Source organism: Panthera onca, chromosome E1 (assembly GCF_046562875.1).
Source record: "Panthera onca isolate mPanOnc1 chromosome E1, mPanOnc1 haplotype 2, whole genome shotgun sequence".
Classification (NCBI taxonomy): Eukaryota; Metazoa; Chordata; class Mammalia; order Carnivora; family Felidae; genus Panthera; species Panthera onca.
In genome coordinates this window covers 25,166,678-25,185,181 of record NC_138352.1, presented here as the reverse complement: position 1 = coordinate 25,185,181, position 18,504 = coordinate 25,166,678, and the positions used below count along the sequence as shown (strand labels likewise).

Here is an 18,504-nt window from a genome sequence, read left to right as displayed (position 1 = left end):
ATCATGACCTGGGCCGGAACTGACTGAGCCACCCACGTGCCCTGGAGTGCTTGCTTTAAGTTCATAGTTAAAGAAATCATTTTAAGATGCTAAAGAAAGGATTTCTGCCCTAATTTGGAGACATGGCTAAGATTTCTTTCAACTCAGGCTTTCATTCTTTGATGAGAGAGTGACTGGTATATATTCAGCCCAACAGTTGGAGAAGTAATGAATTGTGGTTCACTTTAATGGTGATTTCCACAAATCCTTAAAGACCCAGACTTCCCTGATCTCCCACGGTCCCTGGCACATGCTCCCCAGTGCTCTGGTCGTGCTGTTACAGCACTGACTGCTTCCTATTGCATTACAATTGTTTGCCCATCCTACTCTCTACCAGAATACAAATTCCTCTTTTCTTGGCAATAGCAGATAGGAGGTATTTACTACTTATGGTGGGGGTTGGGACAAGGGAGAATAATAATCAAAGGAAGGTCTTAAGCAATGATAAACAGCTGTCAGCATAGAAAACACATTGGTTGAGCCTCTTCCCTAACATGACTAGAAAAATTAATGTTCGTCTGGTTATGGGTCATGGAAAGCAGCATCGAATATGTCATCCAAAGGAGAGGCTGCTTCTGCTTATATTAATGTTATCAAGGATAATGTGGGATAGCCTACAGGGTATACCTAAGTGTTATAGAGGTATCCATAGTGTCTGTATTGTTTGCTCACTGTGCCCATCAGGATTGATGCTCTGAAGTTTGGCGAGATTTAGATGGCTGAGATCTCTCTCTCTCTCTCTCTCTCTCTGTCTGATTGGAAAGGCTCTTTAGTACAGAAATGCTGAGGAGAGGTAGAAGATTAGTTAAGGATGACTGACTGTACATGGTTTGGTTGACCATATACAGTTTTCCTGAGCTGTAACCACAAGGCAGTGCAGTTCTGATATTACTTCTTGGCTTCTGTTCCCTGGGAATCACAGAACCACAGTTTAGCATGGTTCACAGAATCGTGTCTGTTCTCTCTTCTCCAGGTCCAGTTCCCAATCCTGTTTTCTTTATAACCTAAAACCTTGCAGCTCATCTTCCATGTTCTTCAAGCTTCTTGCCCAGATTGTTCTACTGTGGAACAGCCACATCTTCCTATCAGTCTCATTTATAAATTGTCTCATTCCCAGCCATTCCTGGCCCTGTTCAGGCCTTTGCAGAAAGTTGTGTCTCCACACGTGCACTCGTTTGGAACCTTTGTTAGCGATGCTTTAAAGACCGTGGCTTTCATTTCATACGCAGTGGGCAGAATGTCTACCTCATTTCCTGGGTGGGTTTCTCCAGGATTTGTGGGGTTGCCTACATGGTCTTTGGGCTTGGTCCAGGAAAGGCGATGTGAGGAGAGTTTTGCAACTTTATTTGCTTTGGAACACACAACAAAGGCCTCAATTTGGATCTCAGTTGAAAATGGAATGTCATTAGGCAGCAATATGGCAGCCAGGATTTTTCCCATCTTGGGTTATAAGATAGGTTGATGGGATGCTGCTTCTAACACCTTCCTAAGGGAGTTTCTGAGGTCAGGTCAGAGGAAGTCCAGGGCATGTCAGCCCAAGAGAGGAAGGCTATGGGGCATCTTGGTCCCAGACCACAAGTCAGAAAGGCCTTAATCTTAGAGTTTCAACAGAAGAACCCGAAGCAGGAGACTGAACGCAGAAATAGCAAGGGGAGGCAACTCTCCCATCTTTCAACTTTTGCATGTGTTTTAGAGTTCCCAAGATTGTTTTAGGATTCACAAAATGCAGACTACTGGCATGTTGCTACCCTCATTTCCATTTTACGGAAAAGGAATCGGCTCTGATAGGTCAGTTGACTTACCTAAAGGTACAGGCAGCTGGGATTAGTCTAGTCAGTTCAACACAGGCTCTACCAAATGGCTTCCATATGCCAAGACCGTTCTGTGTGCCAGGAATACCGAAATGATGAAGACCATCCAGTTGTCCTGCGTTTTCAAATACTATCTAGATGCCAATGATCCCCCAATTTTTATTTCCATCCCAGACCTCTCTCCCAAGTTCCAACAAGCTCCTTGGTAGCTCCACTTGGATGTCTAATGGACGCTTGAGCTCAATGTATTGGCTGAACTTCCGTTTTCTCCCCAGCCTACTCACCCACAGCCTCACCCATCTCTGTTGATGGAATTCTGCTATTCCAATTACTCAATGTCACCTCCTTATTCTCCATTGATGTTTAAGCTTCTAGGAGAGATTGGCTCTCTCTTTAAAACACTCAGAATCCGAACGCTTGTCACCTCCTTCACCACTACCCCGTTGGTCAAAGCCACTACTATCCTTCTCCTGCGTAACTTAACTGTACCCATCTGCTAATGGGTCTGCCTGTCCCCTGCTGTCTGTTCTCAACCCAGCACCAAATGATCCTTTAAAATTGTACACCAGCAGTCTCTCCCTTCACTCAGGACAAAACTTGACTCCTTCCAACACCCAGCAAGGTCCTGCCTGATCTATTTCTTCCTCCTGCAAGTCTTTGCTCAAACACTGCCTCCTTAAGGAGTCTTACTCTGACCATCTTACTTAAATAATCACTCACACTCTTGTTTCCCTTTCCCTGCTTTGTTTTCTGCCTTGTTCTGCTAACGAACCACACGATTTCCTTATTCCTTAGGGGTATTGCCTGTCTCCTCCTGCTAGAATGTCAGCTTCTTTAGAGAAGAGATGTTTGCCTTGTCCATGGATGCATTCGGGCTTGGAGAACAATGCCTGACATGTAGTGGACACTCAGGCATTTGTTGAATCGACTGCTGCCTGAGTAAAGATGTGGCTCACCCGTCACCCATGCCCACCCCACGGGCCTATCTCTCTGGTGGTGAACCGCTGGGTCTCTTCTCTGTTTGGCAGAGCAGGAAGCACCATGCATCTGAGAGTCTCTTCCTTCCCAGAAGGGTGGCTGCTGGAGCATATGAGCCTGGGGGCCACCAATTCCTGATCTGCTTTCAAGCACTCTCTCCCCTGCCCCAGAGCTGAATTTTGACTCTTGGTTTCTATCTCCTGGCAAACTTCTTCAGCCTCCCGTGAGCACAAACTGAAGTCACTTTTAGATGGAGGGAAGCTGGCTTTAAATGTCTCAAAACTTCTCACAGAGTGAGACTCAAAGAATGGGGGGATTAGGATATAGAAGAGGGAAAAGAAGAAGGAAAGAGAGGCCCAGGTGTGGACAGATTACTTTAAACCAGTATCCTTCCTGGAACAGGGCTTGTGTGAGGAAGATGGGCCCCAGCCTCAGGGCTTCAAACCTTCTGTTTGTCTGCACCTCTTCTCTCCCAAGCCCCACCACACACCATGGGAGGGGCAGCGTGGGCAGGGTTCTAATTACTCGCATGTATGGACACCTTCGGGGAGGGTGCCTGTTAATTGGGAAGCTGGACATTGTGGGCGAGAGGAGAGACCCAGAACTCAGTGGTGGATGGGTCCCTGCACAGAAGGGTATTTACTCTTCCTCATATCAAATTGTTGCCTAAACCTGAAGTTCCGTTTCCCCCACTCGGTGTTAACAGAGCTAACAGAGCTTCCCAGCACGAGCTGGAGAAGGACCTGAGTGACAAACAGGCAGCTTACCGAATCGACGATAAATGCCACCATCTACGTAACACGTCGGATGGTGTCAGCTACTTTCGCGGAGTGGAGAGGGTCGATGCGACGTAAGTTGGGCACGAAGCACTTCTAGGATTTTGACGTCATTTGATTCGTTCTCTCTCCCTTCAAAATGATGCAGGTTAGAAGTGGAAAACATGGGAAGAGAAAAGATCCTCCCTGCTTTGGATGGATCTTCAGTAAGCGTGCATATTTCTCCGTCAGGCCTTGACTCTTGCATCCTGTATTATTTTGTAAAAGAATATTTGTTGTTTACACTTATTGTGGTGAGCACTGAGTAATGTATAGAATCATCAAATCACTGTGTTGTACACCTGAAACTATTAGGACGTTGTAATCCACTCTACTTCAACAATATATATATTTAAAAGCTCAAAAAAAGAATATTTGTTTATAGTTCTTTTTTTTAATTAATTAATTAATTTATTTTTTATTTGTTTATAGTTCTACCTGTGAAAATAACAGCTACTTGAAGCAGAAACTGTGGGATAAAAAAACAGCTTCCTGTTTTATCATCACTGCTTGTTGCTTAAAAAAAATTTTTTTTTAACGTTTACTTATTTTGAGAGACAGAGACAGAGTGCAAGTGGGGGAAGGGTAGAGAGAGCGGGAGACACAGAATCTGAAGCAGGCTCCAGGCTCCGAGCTGTCAGCCCAGAGCCCAACTTGGGGCTTGAACCCACAAACTGTGAGGTCACGACCGGAGCCGAAGTCGGACGCTTACCCAACTGAGACACCCAGGCGCCCCATCACTGCTTGTTGCTTTAAATGTTGAACATTAAACTTGTTCCATCAGTGGTTTCCATGCCAGGCCCCTGGATGCAGTCTTGGGTTCATGGTCTTTTTCCAATCCTTCCCTTAAAAAAAAAAAAAAAACCCAACTTGATTGAAGTGAAATTCACCTACACTGAAATACATTTGGTGTACATTTGGGTGGGTTTTGACCAATTTCTATGCCTGTATCACCATGACCACAGTTGAAATGAAGCATATTTTCCTTGCCTTGGGGCACCTGGCTGGCTCAATTGGGTAAGCATCTGACTCTTGATTTCGATTCAGGTCATGATCTCACAGTTCGTGAGCTTGAGCCCGCATCGGGGAATCCTGCTGGGGATTCTCTGTCTGTCCCTCTCTCTCTGCCCCTCCCCCCATGAATAAATAAACATTAAAACACGTTTAAAACATGCTCACCACAACATTATCATTCTCTTCACTCTTTGCTATTCCAGTAAAGGGTTATTACTATATTACTGTTTTCGTTAGTACTTCCTTGATTACTCCTGAGGTTGGATGTTTCTTCATATGTTTAGTGGGCCAGTGAGACACATTTCTTATGACTCAACACGCTGATACCCTTCATCAATCCCCCCAGGCCTCCCGACTGGACTTAGTGTATGCTTTGGATTTACAGAAACATTAGCAGGAAAATAAGGAACAATTAAGAAAAGTGTCGACAAGCTTTGCTCTGATGTTTATATTTTAGGCAATAAAACCAGGATTCATTGCTATGGGGTTCTGTCTTTCACAAAATGAATGATTTCCTGCAGACCATCTAGGCCGATTCATCCTTGTCACCCACGTATGATTCTACTTTTTTTTTTTTTTCCCTCCAGGGTCTCAGTGCCCAAGTCCTGGGCCAAATTTACGGATGACAATGTTCTCCATTCCCAAAGTACGCGAGCGGCCTCTTCCAAGCTAAGGGACGACATTCACAACCTGTTGGTTGTGACTGCCAACGAGATGTGGAATCAGTTCAACAAAGTGAACTTGTCTTTCACCAATCGTATTGCTGAGACTGCAGATGCTAAAAATAAGATTCAGATTCACTTAGCGAAGGTAAATCAAGCGCCCGTGGTACCCCTTGGCTGACCCGGATAGATGGGGCAGGGGGCTCTGAGATCACAAATCTCTCACCGCTGCCGCCGAGATGCCGTAAGACGCATGACCTCCTGGCCATCCAGACTGAGAAAAATTAAAGCCGGTACAAAGCACGCCGTTTATTTTAGCCACGTAGCCAGGTGTCAAAATGAAATCGGAATCCACTTGTGTTTGGAATACAAAGAATGCACTGTGCATGGAAAGGTTCCTAGTAGTTAATAGAAACAAAAATATTATGGTTAAAGTTTAATGGATCGCTGGATGTAACTAGGAAGCAAATGTATTATTAGAACATATGGCAGGGATGTTTTCTGTTCAATTATTTCAGGCCCTTTTTCTGGCATACAAAACCCAAACCAGGAAACGATTAGGTGGTTCAAAGTGTTTCTGATATTGAACTTCTTAAAGTGCTCTAAGCATAAACGTTTTACGATGACAATAAAATGAAGGATTTCAGCAGAAGTTGAGTGTTTCAAGATAAACAAGGAGCTCTTTCTTTCGCGTCTCTCTTGGAGCCGTTATGATTTCTGTGGATTATGCTGCGTATGGGTTTTCATTTCTTATTTTAAGAACCTGACGCATTCAGCCATGTTGCTGGAAGGTGATATTATCCCCCTGGGGGCACCAGGCTCTCCTGGATGGCAGCAGTTGAAGTCCCCTTCTCCTGGTGTCTTCTTTGGGCAGGAGATCTGTTGAGCCGGGCAGCGCGCTACAGAAGAGAGAAGTAAGATAGTCCGTCGTGTCCCCAGGAAGCTTGTATTTGTGAAGCTTCCCAGCGACACACGGGAAGCTCATGAACAATCAGTAACGATAGAAAGTTATAAACCGCGGTCGCCAGATACTTAATACAGAAAGTGTCACCGGGGTCTGGGGAAGGAAGGGAACATTCAGGCGGAGTGACGTCTCCAGCAAAGCCTCAGGAGGTGGCCGGTCAGAGGCGGAGGTCAGGTCTGTAAACGGATGGCGTGTGTCCTGGGAAGAGAAACTTGCCAAGGCGGGCTGGAGCCACACAGTAGGAGACATCAGTGGGAAGGTGTCCACGGGGCAGTCCGAAGCTATTCCAAAGGCCTCTAGAAGGCTCGCGTGATCGGAGTCCCTTTGTTCAACGAACCTGTATTTACTTCTGCATTAGTTGGCTAAGGCTGTCGTAACAAAGCACGACAGACCGGGTGGCTTACACACCACAAATCAATTTTCTCACAATTCTGGAAGCTGCAAGTCCCAAGATTGAAGAGTCAGCAGGGTAGGGTTGGTCTCTTCTGAGGTCTCTCTCCTTGGCTTACAGATGGCCATCTTCTCCCTATGTGTCCCATGCTCTTCCCTCTGTGCCTGCTCGTGTCCTAATCTCTGCTTATGAGGACACCAGTCGTACTGGACTAGGACCTACCCTCATGACCTCATTAAAAAAAAATTTTTTTTTAATTATTTTTGAGAGAAAGAGAAAAGGCACATGAGCGGGGAAGGGGCGGGGGGGGGGGGGCGTGGAGAGAGGATCCGACGTGAGGCTCGAACCCACAAACTGTGAGATGGTGACCTGAGCAGAAGTCAGATGCGTAACCGACTGAGCCCCCAGGCGCCCCCCCTCCCCCCAATGACCTCTTTTTAACATAATTGCCTCTCTGAGAGGCGCTTTCTTCAAATACAATCACATTCCGAGACACTGGGGTTAGGATTTGGACACAGGAACTTTTGGGGGGCTGTGGAAGAGAATAGCATTCAGCCCCTAGCCCCTACCAGCTGCATTCGAAGTACTATGCTGGGCACTTTGGGGGGTAAACACACATGGGCAACACACTGGTCCTGCCATCTTGTATCTTAGAGAGACTCAGAGGTTGGGTGACCCTGGGATGTGTCTCCAGGCCACAGGAAGGTGGCCGAGGAAGGGGAGAGTGGTGGGCTGATGGGGAGAATTGGGAGTGCAGAGGTCAAGGTTGTGGCAGAAGGCGGAATTGTCAGGGTCTAGGAGAAGAGACCAGGGAGGGATCCAGGGTGATGCAGTTTCGGGGCGGGGGGAACCCTCTTTACGAAAAGAGAAAAGTCAGGACCCCCAAACTGCCAGTGCCCCTCTCACGCAAGTGAGACACCCAGAAACTTGAACTTGATTAGCTTCAAGGCAAATCGTCCACCAGCAGGAAAACGCCTCTATGAGGCTAGTAAGAAGACAAAGAGGCAGGACGTCCTGATTGAGGAGGGAAGTAAGGGCCACTCACACCTCCCGCCTTAGGCACACACGTGTGCTGCTAAATATTTAACAACAGGTGATCCAGCGGTTGTGGGTGGGAAGGAAGCTCCAATTTGCAGTCTTTGCTCATCTCTATCGTGTAAATACTCTCCCCACCTGGCAGGTGGCACCTGGCCCTGGGAAGAGATGCCCACAGTCAGCTCTCCGGAGATTCCCAAGGGATGGGGCTGGGAGGGATCAAGGAGCTCAGAGAAACCCCCTCCCCACGGGAGGGCAAGGGGCCCTCTCCTCAAATGCAAGAAGCCTCAGGCATTTGCTCCTCTCCCTACAGACCCTGCAGGAGATCTTCCAGACTGAGATGACCATAGAATCCATCAAGAAGGCCATCAAGGACAAGTCCGCCTTCCTGAAGGTGGCTCAGACCAGACTGGACGAGCGCACCAGGAGACCCAACATAGAGCTCTGCCGGGACATGGCTCAGCTACGGTGAGGCGGGAGAGCGCCCCTGGCAGGAGGGCCAGGCTGGGGGGGACGCGCCTGGGGGGCAACCCACCAGCCCGACGGTGGCTCTGTGGTCTTCATGAAGGCGCTTCCTGCTTTCACACTGGTCAGATCGCGGAGCACAGTGATGCTGATTCTGTAGGAGCCTCCTTCAAAAGTGTTCGTAATTATTCACGATGGGCACGACGTTGCAATTGAGGAGAATGAATGATAATTCTGGGGGTGGGTAGTGGTGACGGAGGCCCCACAGTTTGAAAGTATTTAATGCCACTGAACTGTATGCTTATAAACAGTTGAGATGGGGGCGCCTGGGTGGCTCAGTGGGTTCAGCATCTGACTTCGGCTCAGGTCATGATCTCCCAGTCCGTGCGTTCGAGCCCTGCATCGGGCTCTGTGCTGATGTCTCAGAGCCCGGAGCCCGCTTCGGATTCTGTGTCTCCCTCTGTCTCTGCCTCTCCCCTGCTCATGCTATGTCTCTCTCTCTCTCTCTCTCTCTCTCTGTCAAAAATAAACTTAAAAAAAATTTTATAGTAAATAAATGGTAAATTTTTTGCATGTACAATCCACCACAAAAAAATAAAAAAGGAAATGATACCAATACTATATGCAAAAAAAAGAAATGATAATAAACACTGAGGCTCATTCATTGGGGCCAGTGGGGCGTCCGGGTTCCTCTGCACTCTCCTGGGGTCTGGGGTTTCCAGAACACCTCTCTTATAAGTACCTCTCTTGTAAGTGTTGTTTCCTGTGTGTATTTCAGCGCCTGGGACTCATCAGAAAAGGGGCGTGTGGTACCAGTTCCAATGACCCCTGTCTATTTGCTCTCACTCACTTGTTCTCATTGACCTCTCTTGGCATTTAATATCTCTTGTCCTCATTAGGACCATCATCGTGGTCCCCTAGGACCCTTTTTGTTAGGCTCATTTCAGTGTATTTTGTTCTCAGTAGAAATCAAAAGCAGCTGGCCCTCGTCACGTCCTGCACATACACAGGAACAGGAAGATTCGGAGGCCGCTGAACGCTAGATGCATCTGATTAGGATGATGATTTTAACTTCAAACATCCCTTTTTGGGATGGGTTCCTGGGGAATTGGCCAAAGCTTCCCCCCACCCCACCCCACCCCCTCCGCTCCGCCCCACATTCTGGCTTCACGTCCAATTTCCCAACACCTGCCAGTTTGCCTTTTCTTTCTGGATTTCATCATTGCCCTTCTCAGGTCAGGAAAGGCCCCGTGCGGAAGCAAATCGAACTTATAGCAAGGGGAGGCCAAAAGGGGCTGCGCTTGAACTTCCAGATTCCTTTCTGGTGCCGGTGGTGGGTGGCGGGGGGACGGCCGCCCGCTGGTCTTGTCTCCCGCCTGGTTCCCGGATGGGGTTCCCTCATCATCACAAAGGATTTATCCTAGGGCTAAAACAAGTGTGGATTCCTCGGAGGCCAAGGGAGATGGCTGTGAGGCCAACAATCCAATGATGGTGAAGATAAGAAAGAGGGCGATGGCCGGGATAGAGTGGCTGCTTGGCTCTCGTTCAGTGCCGGGGCCCGTCCTCAGCCCTCCAGGACCTCACTGACTACCCGTATTTTACAAACAAGGAAACTGAGGCACAAGCGGGTAGAGACGCAGAGTGAGTCCTTGCCCACCGCACCGCAAGCCCCATTCAACCCAATCAACCATCTCTCTCCCCGCCTCTCACGGGGGTGGTGATTGTACCATTCCCCTACGGCCGGTGCGTCGGATGCTAAGAAGCTTGCTTCAGCCGATAGGCCAACGGAGCGGCTGCCTTTTTCCCGGTGGGGCGGCCGTCCGGGCCATCACAGAGCAGTGCACCCAGGCTGGCACCACGCTTCCCCAAGTGGGTTCCAGGGAGCCCCTCCCCACACACAGCTCGGGCATTATTCGGGGTGAGCTGACCTCCGCCACCCTGGAGGCCAGGCAGGTCCCCCGACGGCCAGTCTGCAGCGCCCGTTTGCTTCCCAGGACGCCGGGAGTGAGAACAAGGCCCATCCGGCCCCTTTAGGATTTGCTCGCAGGTTGTGGCTCTCTGAAAATATTATCGGGGGACGCTGAGCGAAGTTTCCTTCTCTGAGAGTTTCTGCAGCGGCACCAGAAGGGGAGACGGGGATCCAAAAATTGTTCACACTGCCATTCGACCCGCACACAAGGGGCTGCTTTTTAAAAGGTTTCTGAGCAGCCGTCTAAGTCGGCTAAGCAGACAAGGAGGCATTCAGGGCTGCGTGATTTTTACCTTCTTCCCCCTTCAGGGCTACGCAGAATTTACTCTCCCTTTGCTTCCTGTAGAACCCACAGTATGTCTGTGGCCCCTGCCCCTTTCCTGACCTCAGGACAAAACCGACTTTTGTTTCCGTCAAGATTTCTCGTTAAAGTGTCGTTGCCAAAAGATACGGTCCTAGAGGAACAGCCGTGGAATTTGGGATGACGACTGAGGGAGGGGATCATTTTCCTTATTCATCCTCATCCTTCGGAGAGGAACCCTTTGGCCGTGTAGACGAAGAAACGAGAAAGACCGTGGACTCAGGGGAGTGAGTGAAAAATTGCCGTTTTCGTGTCCAGACTTTTGTTTTCATTTCAAGTTTTCCGAAGGGGTTCTTTCAAAAGCAATGCTAAAACATTTTTGGCATCTTTGGTGGGAGGCCAGACCAGGCTCTGCTTCACTTAAATAATCTTGGTACGTTAAAAAAAAAAAAAAAAAAAAAAATGACGGTAGCTTTATTTGTATTTGAACGCAAAATGTTTTTTCAGTTCTGTAATTCCCCTCCCAAAATGAGTGGTTTCAGCAGAACAGCTCTCTGTGATCTGCGGAGAACAAGGAAGCCAGGGGTGAGATGTGGCCTTGAAAGATGAGTGAGAAGGGGCGTCTGGGGGGCTCAGTCGGTTGAGCGTCCGACTTCGGCTCAGGTCATGATCTCACGGTTCGTGGGTTCGAGCCCCGCACGGGGCTCTGTGCTGACAGTGTGGAGCTTGCTTGGGATTCTCTCTCTCCCCCTCTCTCTCTGCCCCTCCCTCTCCCACTCATGCTTTCTATCTCAAATAAACAAACTGCAAAATTTTTTTTTTAATGGTTAACATGGTAAATTCTATGTTGCGTGTCGTCTGTTGCAATTAAAAAACTAGTATCCTGAAAAAATTGCACATTTATCCAGAATTCAAATTTAACTGGGCATCCCGTATATTACCTGGCAACCCTACATCGTGGGGATTACAAATAGGAATGAGACGGTCTTACCCAACGGGGTCCTGTATCCTGAAGCCAGCTCCCCGGGTCTCTGCTTCTGTGCTTTGCTTGCAGGGAGCGGAGAGGGCAGGGGCAGGAAATAGGACCCAGTTCCTTATTATGGCCAGCGAGGCTCCTTATTTCCTTCTTGGTTTCCTGGATAACCGCGTGAAGCTTATAAATTCATGTGGGCCGCCTGCCTGTGGAGAGGGCAGTTCATCAGTCCCCCAGCTCAATTTCCTTGCCTGCAAAACAAGGAAGCCGGGCTTGATGACCTCTCACATTTATTTTCCAGCTGCAGGGTTCTGTGAAGCTATACGGTTGCCTTGGTATAATGATTTTCTCATGGCCTGGGTGTTTTTCTATGATGGAGAAATCCCTTTCTATCTCTAGGGACACCGTATCTTTATTCTGTTCATTGTCACTGTTCTCTTTATAATATTACTGTCTATTTTATTTTATGTTTTTAGGGGCGCCCGGGTGGCTCAGTCGGTTAAGCGTCCGACTTCGGCTCAGGTCACGATCTCGCGGTTTGTGAGTTCGAGCCCCGCGTCGGGTTCTGTGCTGACAGCTCGGAGCCTGGAGCCTGCTTCGGATTCTGTGTCTCCCTCTCTCTCTGCCCCTCCCCTGCTCATGCTCTCTCAATAATAAATAAACGTTAAGAAAATTTTTTTAAAAGTAGGCTCCATGCTTAATGTGGGGCTCAAACTCATGACCCTGGGATTATGAGTCACATGCTCTACCAACTGAGCCAGTCCGGTGCCCCTATATTACTGTAGATTTTGATTAATTCCGTGCCCCTCCAGTCTGCTGACAAATGAATTCCCAAATAAAGACGACGTTAAATTTTTTTTTTTTTTTAAGAAGACCTTAATATTGAATCACTAGTTAAAATTTGGTAAATTTGAAGTTGTGTTTTCAACAGACTAGAGTCAGACAGGGGAGCAGCACGGTAATTAAAAGCAGCTGAAAGGGGCACCTGGGTGGCTCAGTCGGTTAAGCGTCTGACTTCAGCTCAGGTCATGATCTCACAGTCCGTGAGTTTGAGCCCCGCGTCGGGCTCTGTGCTGACAGCTCAGAGCCTGGAGCCTGCTTTGGATTCTGTGTCTCCCTCTCTCTCTGCCCCTTCCCCGCTCATGCTCTGTCTCTCTCTGTCTCAAAAATAAATAAAAACATTAAAAAAATAAAAAAAAAATAAAAGCAGCTGATGGCTAGTTCCATGCAAAACTAGGAGAGTTTAGGAGAGTTACCTAAATTCCTATGCCTTGGTTTTGTCATCTGTAAAATGGGGATAATCGTAGTATCTACTTTGTGGTGTTGTTATGGGGATTAAATTGTCTGATCATGGAAAGTACTTAGGACTGTGTATACATATGCATATATAAATATATATATATATGTATATATATATATATATATATACACTACATGTATAGAATGTATATAATACACATATACATGTTATATACTATATTTATATATAATAAAGTAGTTAATAAGTGTGTTGCTATCATTATTATTCTGTTTTTTTAATTAAAAAAATCGTTTTAACATTTATTTATTTTTGAGAGACAGAGAGAGACAGAGCATGAGTAGGGGAAAAGGCAGAGAGAAAGGGAGACACAGAATCCGAAACAGGCTCCAGGCTCCGAGCTGTCAGCACAGAGCCCGACGCGGGGCTCGAACTCATGAACCGTGAGATCATGACCTGAGCTGAAATCAGATGCTTAACACACTGAGCCCCTCAGGCGTCCCTGGTTTTTAAATTGTATTAAGTTTATTTATTTATTTTCAGAGAGACAGAGACAGCATGAGTGGGGGGGGAGGGACGGGCAGAGAGAGGGGGAAAAAGAGAGAGAATCCCAAGCAGGCTCTGCTCTGCCAGCACAGAGCCTGACGTGGGGCTTGAACTCACGAACCGTGAGATCATGACCTGAACTGAAATCAAGAGTCAGATGCTTAACCGCCTGAGCCACCCAGGCGCCCCTATTATTGTCTTTTTATAAACTGTTTCCTATTCTTTCTCTTAAGTGACCACGTAGTCCTCTCTCCTCAGTGTAATTGGCCAAATCCGTGGGTAAAGGAGCGCCTGCTTAACTGCTCCTCAGGAAGAGAAAGACTTTCTAAATACAAACACGGTGGAAGGAATCACCGAAAGAGAGAGAGAGGGAAAGATTTGGCTTACTGTAAAAAACTGAAATCATACGTATAATAAAAACATCATAACCAAAATCAGAGGGGCAAAAAACAACTTAGGGAAAACATTTGCCAGAAGGAAGGCAGACCAAAAACAAAACAAAACAAACAAAAAAAAACAGCAAAAAAAGAAAAAAAAATCAGCATGCCTAATACTGAAAGAGCTCTTTGCAAATGAATAAGATAAAAGTAATACCCCAGTAGAAAAGAGAACAAAAGAGAGCAGCGGCTCAGAGCAGACCAGGCAGTTCACCGTTGACAAGGTCAACAGACGTTTGGGGGAAGTTTCACTGATACTCAAGGAAACAATTCAAACAATATTGACCCATGTAACTTGAGGAGATGCTATAGGTTTTTCCATGGAATGAATCTTTTTTTCTCTTTTATCTTAATGAAAAACGTGTCATGTTTCTTTTTACCGTCACAAGGTAATTGGAACTACAGCCTGTTCCACAGTGTTCTGTAGCTGATTTCAAGCACGATCAGCTTCCTGTTTATTATGTTTTCCTGCCTTTACAAGTACGTTGACTCTGGGAACTTGAGGCCTTACCTGGGGACGCTGCTGGGGGGCAGGGGCATTATGATCCGAGGAATGTCCCGTTAACTAACCCCTCCCACTGTCCCCCCCCCCGCCCCCAGGCTATGTTGACAGTTTGTGCTGCATTTTAGCCACTGAGTAAAGTCCCTACCAATGAAAATAATTTCGATGATGAAATAAATATAAGAAAGTCCAGCTGAGCTTTGATTCCCCCCCCCCCCCATTTTTACTATTTAAAAAAATAGCACACTGTCACAGGTTTACAAGTTTGCCTCTGTTTTAAAATATGACATTTTGGGGGCGCCTGAGTGGCTCAGTCGGTTAAGCGTCTTGACTTCAGCTGGTTCATGACCTCGCGGTCCGTGAGTTCGGGCCCCGCCTCGGGCTCTGTGCGACAGCTCGGGGCCCGGAGCCTGCTTCGGATTCTGTGTCTCCTTCTCTCTCTGTCCTTCCCCCACTTGTGCTCTGTCTCTCTCCGTCTCTCAAACATAAATAAATGTAAAAAAAAAAAAAAATTAAAGAAAAAATATAATATATTTTTTTTTAAAGTAGAATCCACTCCCAGCGCGGAGCCCAGCGTGGGGCTTGAACTCCCAACCAAATCCTTGCTGTTTGGATTCTGGGTGTGGTTAAGGGGAGTGGCCCCGGCCTGGTACCGCAACCACAAGGGAGCCCAAGCACTGGTTCCTTTTTTTCTGACGTCGGGGTGCCCCGTGGGGCTGCTGGGGAACTCAGCCCAGCAGCCACCTTCCAGTGGGAATCCAGTAACCATGCAGGCCCTTAATTCGGCACATAGCCGGTCTCGGGGGAGTGACTTCCGCCAACCTAACCGGGCGCTTCTCTGCCTCCGCAGCCTTGTCAATGAAGTATACGAGGTGGACGACACCATCCAGACCTTGCAGCAGCGTCTGAAGGAGGCAGAGGACACCTTGCAGTCGCTGGTCCACACCAAAGCCACCCTGGAGCACGACCTGGCCGTCAAAGCCAATTCCCTGTACATCGACCAGGAAAAGTGCATGAGCATGCGGAAGACTTTCCCCAACACCCTCCGGTTGGTGGGCTTCTGTTAGGGAACCCCCCCCACCCCCCCCAGGAGGAGCCGGGGAAAGAGAACCAAAGCCCCAGGGCTTTGGTGGCAGCACTGAAATCAGCTGCTCCTCTATTCACTTATTAAAGGATTGCGTTGATAGAAAGGTACGAGCGTCCTGTCCTGGAAAGTCTTATGTTTCCTTCCAAACCTTAATTTTCTACTATTTACTAGGCTTCTGAGCTACGGGAAGGAAATAAAGACACCCGATCTAAAGGAGAAATTAAAAAAAAAAAAAAAGAGAGAGAGAGAGAAAGGATTATTTGTATTATCCTCGTTATTCTCTGTGTAACACGAATGGGTTGCGAAGTAGAAATGTATCTCCTCTGAGGGTGGTGGGGGCCGGAATCACAGATAGGGTGGATTTTCAGCTCTGCCCCGAAGGAAACAGAAAAGGAGAAAGACCCTTGGGTATGCGGGGTACCTTGGGGGTAGTCTGAGCCAAAACACGGGCGGAAAAATACACAGTGCGTTGGGAGCCCTAGTTAAGGAGACCAGGCTGTGATTCATGATGGCGGGGCACGTGAGGTGGGGAGGCCTTCAACTGCAGCTCAAGGAGTCGGGGGAGGTCCGAGCGGGGAAATGGCCCGATGAAATCACGACTGAGCAATGAACTCAGAGAGGTGGCCGTAGAGGCAAAGAAGGGAGAAATGCAAAGCATATTCTAACCCATCGAAGGGACCTGGGCAACTCTTTTCAAGGGAACTGAGCGTCAAGGGGTGTGGAATGACAGAGGCGTTGACCCTGGATGAGCTGCAAAATGGGGCATTGCTTGCATTCCAGGAGGTCCTGTGGTATCTCAGGAGTTGTTTTGCTTAAGTAACTTTTTCTTTACTGTAAATGAAAAACATTTGCATGCCGTATTTTGGAAACTAGAGAACACAGGCACACACAGACTCCTAAAACACACCCCTTATCATAACACCCAGCAGTGATCACGGAGGTTTGTCAACATCTTACTGCCTGTGCTTTTTTTAATTTTTTTTTTAATGTTTATTTATTTTTGACAGAGAGAGAGAGAGAGAGAGAGAGACAGGGCATGAGCGGGGGAGGGGCAGAGAGAGAGGGAGACACAGAATCCGAAGCAGGCTCCGGGCTCTGAGCTGTCAGCACAGAGCCCGACGCGGGGCTCGAACTCACAGAGTATGAGATCGTGACCTGAGCCCAAGTCGGACGCTCAACCGACTGAGCCACCCAGGCACCCCTTACTGCCTCCTGAACTTGCATTTAACCATCTGGAATTCAACCTCACAGGATGTCGACAGCGTTTGAATCCTTTGATGCAGAAGCCCCGACACGGAAGGTGGGGTTACCGGAGGGAACGGTTTTCTCTCTGGGTCTCCTTATTCTCGCTTAGGGTAGCCCCGTGTCTCCCATTAGCTAGCTAGCATCTCTGTGTGTTCTCTCTGCTCTCATCCAACCGCTGATTAACCCCAAACCCCATCTCTCTCCGTTTCCTAAAACTTTCTCAGACCTGGATCAGTCAACTTCACGAAATGTCTCAAAAGGCTAGTAGAGTTGACGTAAACACGATGAGCTCGGACCAGGGTTCTTTTTGTGGTCTCAGTATATCATTTTAGAAATCAGACTGTAGGCTTTGCACCCTCTCCCTTCGCCTCTAATGGAAACAAAGATGTCTAAGTGCCACTCGAACACTTAGGCAATTCGAGCGATGAGGTGTGGATGGTCATCAGTTTTAGACGATAGTGACCATAAATTCCGCATGTCTTTTATTTGTTACATGCTTCGGGGAAAATCTTGCTGACATTTTCCATGAATTGCTCCCTTTTTTAAGGAATATATGCTTGCGGAGTTTTTCTCTTTTTTCTAACTTAAACATAATGTTCCCGGAATTGCAAGAATGTGATGGGAAGACGACGTAGTTCCGACACAGAAAAAGGCTGGTTTTCTTGTTAATTTTGGTAAACCGTGGGCAAGGCTAAATTCTACAAATAAACATTCGGTGTCTCGTCTTAAATATCGCGGCCACTTCGCGAGGGTAAATATTCGAACGCTGAAATCCACGAACAGCCAAGAATCGCCAAGTGTGATCCTGTTGAAGAATCACCAGCCTGCAAATATCGACCCGTGATGCAGCTTTATATATTCGGGCCCCGAAGTGTCTTTCATAGTATGTGGCTTTAAGAAGGGCTTCTGGAATGCCACAGGCTTCCACCTCCCCAGGCATCGTTCAGATTTAGAAATGCGCGTAACTCCCCCTAAATAGCAATTTCCATTTGTGTCCCGGGGAAGTGTTGTCATAAACGCCTCACCTGGCACTTTTTGGAGTCCTGAGTTCAGGCTGTAAATAGCCGAGGTGGGGTCTAGTTGGGGGTTATAATTTTTGTTTCGCTCCAAAAGCAAGGACGGAGCCCTTCCCTTCGTAGGCAGGGCTGACCCAAGGCACCCGGGAGGAGGCAGAGTGGCCACTCAAGGTCGCCTCCCCAGGCTCCCCTTCAGTCTCCACTCTGCTGGCCCTGACTCCTCCACTGTTCCCAGCAGCACTGGGTTCACGGTTGGCATCATGGCCAAGGCCCGCCTTCTACGCAGAGTGCGCTCGCTGATGGTCTTTCTGGAACCCTGTATATTCATGCATCCGTGGGGAAGAGAGACAATACTTAATCTCCTCACCAGAGATGGACAATCTGTTTCACCTTGCAGACCAGCTCTAGATCAGAGTAGTGTGCACTTATGGAGTGTTAAGAAGGATTCTGAGGCCCCGTGGGAGCCTGGACAGGTAAGCGTCTAGAGGTGCCATAGGCCAGTGTCATCGGCAAGAGTTATCTGCACAAACACTGTCAGCTCTGCTCTCAACGATCTGAATTCTCAGCTCAAATCTTTCTCTGTCGGCATCACAAAGGTTCTGTCTTGTGATCTCTGGCTCATTCCCTCTGCAACCTGCTGTTTGCTAATTTTGCTAGGGGCTCATAGGAGACCCTTTCTGTGGCCAACTTCTTCCCTTTAGCCAAAGGACCTTCTAAAAGAGCTGGCCGAGTCTGAAAATCAACTCCGGTGGCCTCATGGCACAGGGAAGAGGGAGCTTGTTGGGGACCTGGAGGCTTCGACTACGGCTCTAAATGGTATCTCATTGTGTACGGAAGGATAGGGCCTTGGAAACCGCACAAATTACGGGTATTTCTCCATTACTATGTTTTCGTCCCCTCCCTGTAAGGTGAGTTGATCTCTTTGGACGAAGTTTCAAGACTCTAGTCTTGGGTATGTCAGCCCCGCAGTCACTCAGACATAAGGACGCTTTTCCT

At 47.8% G+C, this 18,504-nt stretch overlaps 1 protein-coding gene across 2 annotated transcripts in view; it reads left to right on the top strand.

The window, feature by feature from the left end:
* TEKT3 (tektin 3) overlaps positions 1–15,350 on the top strand; it is a 35,242-nt gene extending 19,892 nt beyond the window's left edge. For both annotated transcript variants that reach the window (XM_060647237.3, XM_060647236.3), the window contains exons 5-8: positions 3,535–3,678; positions 5,245–5,467; positions 8,023–8,177; positions 15,011–15,350. In XM_060647237.3, the coding sequence (XP_060503220.2) occupies positions 3,535–3,678; positions 5,245–5,467; positions 8,023–8,177; positions 15,011–15,227 (739 nt within the window). In that variant the 3' untranslated portion in view covers positions 15,228–15,350. The remainder of the gene's footprint in view (positions 1–3,534; positions 3,679–5,244; positions 5,468–8,022; positions 8,178–15,010) is intronic.
* The last annotated feature ends 3,154 nt before the right edge of the window (positions 15,351–18,504 follow it).